Here is a 4,747-nt window from a genome sequence, read left to right as displayed (position 1 = left end):
ATTGTATCAATTAAAAATTAAAAGGGTCAAAAGTGATCTGTGTCAACACATATTGAAAAATAAAAAAAGGTTATTTGTTTGAAAGCATATTTCTGATTATTGCAATATAATTCACTTAAGTTAATTGTGTTTTGTGGTCACAGTTTCATTCGCAGATCCTTTATGACTGACTGACCAATATTGACCAGCCTACAACTTGTATAAGATTTCTAAAGTGTCACACCTACAGGCTCCACACATTACAGACATTGATGCACAAACGCGGAAATGTTCTACATGTCTAAAGAATGAATAAACCAGTCTTATAAACTTCTTGATTTCGCTTAAGCAACCTTAAATACAACATGCATGTACAATATATTATTGTAAAAATTTATTTAAATCACTCGACAAAAAAGGTTTTTAAATGTTTTAATAAAATGTAAATTAATAACACTCATTATCTTCGGTAATCCTTGGCAAACTTCACCGCGGCTCATTCGGTTCATGTTGAGTCCTCGGTAATCCTCGGCAAACTTCGACAGTTGGTTGAACCGGCTGATTCGTTTCTTTTCAAGTTGGACGTGCTACTTCGGCTGTGCGTCCTGCGTCATCAACCCGGAACTAAAGTTCGATTCAGTTCGATTCGTGAACCGGCTCAAAAGAACGATTCGTTCAAGAACCGAGCATCACTATCCGGAAGCCTGTGCTGTGTATGCGGAACTGATGAAGAGAGTCAATAAAAAAACACGGGCAACTAGCGCTTCTTCTCAACACGGGATTTGAAAGCTGCGAGAATGACAAACGGTATGTTAATAAAGACGCGTGTTATGATGTGAATTTCACAAGAAGTCTCTGTGGTCAGATAGAGATGAATGTTGTCAGTGTGTGTATGTGTATGTTTGTGTGTGGACGTGGCTCATTACGGAGCAGCAGCTGGTTTCACCTTTTATCTCGAAATAACTACAACCTTTAATTAAGACACGAGCATTATATCATAATAATGCCATCTCAATCAAACTGCTTATACAAACATGTCTTTAAGAGTAAACAGTGTATCAGCTTCAGTCACAGATTCACACTGATCTCTGAACGTAACAAAACATTTACTGCGAAATTACTCTCACGTGTGTGTGTGTGTGTGTGTGTGTGTGTGTGTGTGTGTGTGTGTGTGTGTGTGTGTATCATTCAAAATTAAAATAATTGAAACGATTTCATACACAGTCAAAAGTTTGGAATAATTAAGATTTTAAAAGGAGCCTCTTATGCTGACCAAGATTGCATTATTTGATCAAAATACATAAATGTATAACTAATAAGAATAAATGTGTTTTTGAGCATCAAATCAGTATATTAGAATGATTTCTGAAGGATCTTGTGACACTGAAAACTGGAGGAATGGTGCTGAAAATACAGCTTTGCATCACAGGAATAAAATACTTATCAAAATGTATTTCATATAAATAAAAGAGAGAGAAAGAGTATCATTTAAAATAATTATATATAAAATATACTTTAAATTGTACGAATATTTCACAATATTACTGATTTATTTTTGATCATAAACATAAAAAAAGGCAACATACCTAAAAACCACTTCAGATTATTGTCAAGAAAGTTTTACTTGAAGTAAAGTTGGTTTGAAGACTCGTGTGCGTTTCAAGCTGCTTGTAACGGAGGGTTAACGTGTGCGCTTCGTTCACAGTGTACTCTTTCGACGGCATTCTTGTATTCGGCCTTCTTTTCATCTGCACGTGTGCTTACCTGAAGAAGGTCCCTCGTCTGAACAGCTGGCTGTTGTCTGAGAAGAAAGGTGTCTGGGGAGTCTTCTACAAAGGTCAGTGCTCAGCTGGAGCAGTGTTGGAGATCATTATGCTGCGGGGAGTGTTCACGTCTGTGTTTTCTCTGCAGCTGCGGTGATAGGCACACGGCTCCACATCGCTGTGGCGGCGTCCTGTATGTGTATGGCGTTTTACCTCATCTTTCTCAAATGACCCGGATGAACCGCTCTCTTTGGACACTGGACTGAACGCCAAGAGAAATGAGTGCTGGCGAGTATCGCCGGCTGCTGGAGGAGATGCACAGACAGTGCGCTTTAGCACCCATTTAAGACCTGCTATCCATTTTTGTACATGTTTAACTTAAGATTAGATTTCGGGTAAATTCGGTCTTAGATCAGGGTTAAACGGTAACTGAAGCACCTACTTCTGATTCAAACTTCACATCCTTTTCTTGTGTTGTTCTCTCAGACATGCACACTTTCTGCTTGGGCTTTGAGGGGGTACAGTTAGGAAGGCAGAAACTATATCTTGTACAATTTTTTTCAATATAAGTTGTTTTTATAAAAATGCAGTTTACAGAGAGCTTCAATGTTTTAGGTTTCGGCATCCTGAATGGCTTATTCAAATTCAGAGGTTTATAAGAAACATATAAGACCTGTTGTTTGCAGCATGGAACAAATTCACAATTTCACACAATTTTTTGATACCACATAGGTGCTGGAATATTATAATGTATGAGAAGCAAACCCTGTTGATCTACATCATGTGACTTCTTCATAGAGATGTGTTTGTTTGATAAATACACTGCTAACCTGACTCGCATCCAACCACAATAAACATATGGACATGCATTCATATTATTTGTGGATAATGTGATATTATTGGGAAAATGGGGAAATACACTACAAGATGGATCTTAAATGTAATCGTATGAGTGTTTCAGTTTGCTGGCTGTTTATTAACAATGCTAATTTCACTTTTTAAACACATATGTCAAGAATTAACATTGGAAGTTTCTGCTGATGCTAAATGTTTGGACCCCCTTTTCTTGTGTCGATGTGGTTTGGTCTATTACACGGCACAGATGTGTACATGTTCTGTTGTATTTATGCATTCAATGTATGTCCTAAAGCAGGGCTCCTCGAATCTTACCCTGGAGGGCCAACACGCTGCAGAATTTAGCTCCAACCCTGATCAAACTCGGCTACCTGTGATTTTCTAATGATCCTGAAGACATTGATTAGCGTGTTCAGGTGTGTTTGATTAGAGTTACAGCTGAACTCTGCAGGAAGTGGATCTTGGGGGCCAGATTTGAGGATCCCCTGTCCTAAAGCGTATCCGAACCGATCATCAACTTTTCATGTTCAGAAGTCAACAACTGCAGTGAAACGTTTCCCTTAGCCTGTAAATGTACACAGTTATGCTTTCAAACTGCTTAATGGAAAATGATAGCTGTTAGGTGTATTTGTAAACGTGGAACATAATAAATATTTGATATGAAATCCTATGCAACACAATACCGTGTGGGAAGACGTTTCTTATGTGTGAGTGTGTGTTAAAACTTACACACACGTTACACAGTTTTTGCAAACAACTCATAAAAGCCAATGAACAAGTTTTTCACCTTTTCATAAATTATACTCATGACACAAACACAAATAAAACATAAGTACTTTATTATTAACTTTATAAGCCAAGAAATACAAGGTTAACCCCTGTAAGGCCCACTGGTGTAACATTACAACATCAGTTTTAGCTTGACTAAAATAAAGCTGCTTATGTTTTTTTTTTTTTTTTCTTTCCTAAGACCACATTTACACAACTAATCGTTCGTATTCTTCAGCTTTGCAATGCTACAGGATGTTAGATTTAAAAAACAGGCCTATTTACCTGCCCATAAACTCACACAAACCTGCCACCTTGTTTTACTGGACTGGATAAATCTACATTCAAGTAAGTAAAATGCCTAATATATATATATATTGTCACCATTTTGAGATCCAGTCAAGATTTTATGATTTTTAATTGATAAGTTCAAGTGGAAGAATAAATTATTTCTTCAATAATTTGAAAGTAACAGAATTTTAAACTATCCGTATCTCATTTGTAAAATGTACATAACTAGTCCTTTGCTTGTTTGCCAAAATATCTGCTTGCTGGATGAGAGCCAGGTGATAATAAACCAGGGGTGTAAGTGCTATTAGCATGATTAGTAAAGAGCACTATAAGTTATCAGAAGGTATGTGATTTCTGTTTTGAAAGGCCTCCTACAACAACATTTAAAAGGTGAAATTGTTTTTTTTCCCTGCAGGTTTATTTTTATATTTTGGTCTTCTAGTCTATATTTGGGTCTTCTAGGGTTAAAGAGCCCTTAATTTAATTCAAATAAACTTTTTTTTTTTTTTTTTTTTTTTTTTGCAGTTACACGTGTTTGCCCAGCAGATGTCCTCAGCGAAGCAATCATAGATTCGAAGTTTTGGTGTTAATGGGTATAAATAACAGCGTCTCCTCCATATATGATGGCTGCCTATGATAAGCTATTGAAGCCCTCTTACCACCAGCCCGTGTGTGTGTCCTAAGCTGCAAAATATAAAAACAAGTAATCTGCCTCAATAACCTATTTCTGAAATGGTATTTAGGAGTGATTGATATTTAACGACTTTAGTCATGAAAGCTTCCTCCTTACTAGAGTCAAAGGTGCATGCAACACCTCTCTACTCTCCTCCTGAGCTGTAGGAAACCAGAGAGAAAGGTTGAGTCTAGTAGAAAGAGCTTGTAATCTGACTTTTACTGTGATAATGTCCTCACTGAGTGCAGTATTCTTAAGAAATGAGAGAGAAACGTCGTGAGCAGAGGGAACACATGCAATATTTCTCTGAAGGCTCAGGCCAGGCCAGTGCTGTTTTTGGTGATACTGATGTAAATCCATGAGAGTTTCTCTCATGAGACCCTCACCGTCCCAGAGTCAGGCCGAGCCCACTCCAGTG

The 4,747-nt window shown here is 37.4% G+C and overlaps 1 protein-coding gene across 1 annotated transcript; it reads left to right on the top strand.

Moving 5' to 3' along the window:
• The first annotated feature begins 625 nt into the window (after positions 1-625).
• Positions 626-3,277, top strand: tmem167b (transmembrane protein 167B). The gene is made up of 3 exons (XM_052569953.1): positions 626-786; positions 1,685-1,816; positions 1,891-3,277. Exons 1-3 carry the CDS (start codon positions 777-779, stop codon positions 1,971-1,973), a joined length of 225 nt encoding a protein of 74 aa, XP_052425913.1. The 5' UTR covers positions 626-776; the 3' UTR covers positions 1,974-3,277.
• Positions 3,278-4,747: the final 1,470 nt, after the last annotated feature.

The sequence above is a fragment of the Carassius gibelio genome, chromosome B11 (genome assembly GCF_023724105.1).
Source record: "Carassius gibelio isolate Cgi1373 ecotype wild population from Czech Republic chromosome B11, carGib1.2-hapl.c, whole genome shotgun sequence".
Taxonomy (NCBI): domain Eukaryota; kingdom Metazoa; phylum Chordata; class Actinopteri; order Cypriniformes; family Cyprinidae; genus Carassius; species Carassius gibelio.
Note: the sequence above shows the minus strand (reverse complement) of the source record. Positions and strands in the feature narration are given on the sequence as shown.

Coding starts and splice junctions, on each gene's coding strand:
- tmem167b (XM_052569953.1), top strand. Junction 1,817..1,890: donor CTGGGGAGTCTTCTACAAAG/GTCAGTGCTCAG, acceptor TTTTCTCTGCAG/CTGCGGTGATAGGCACACGG.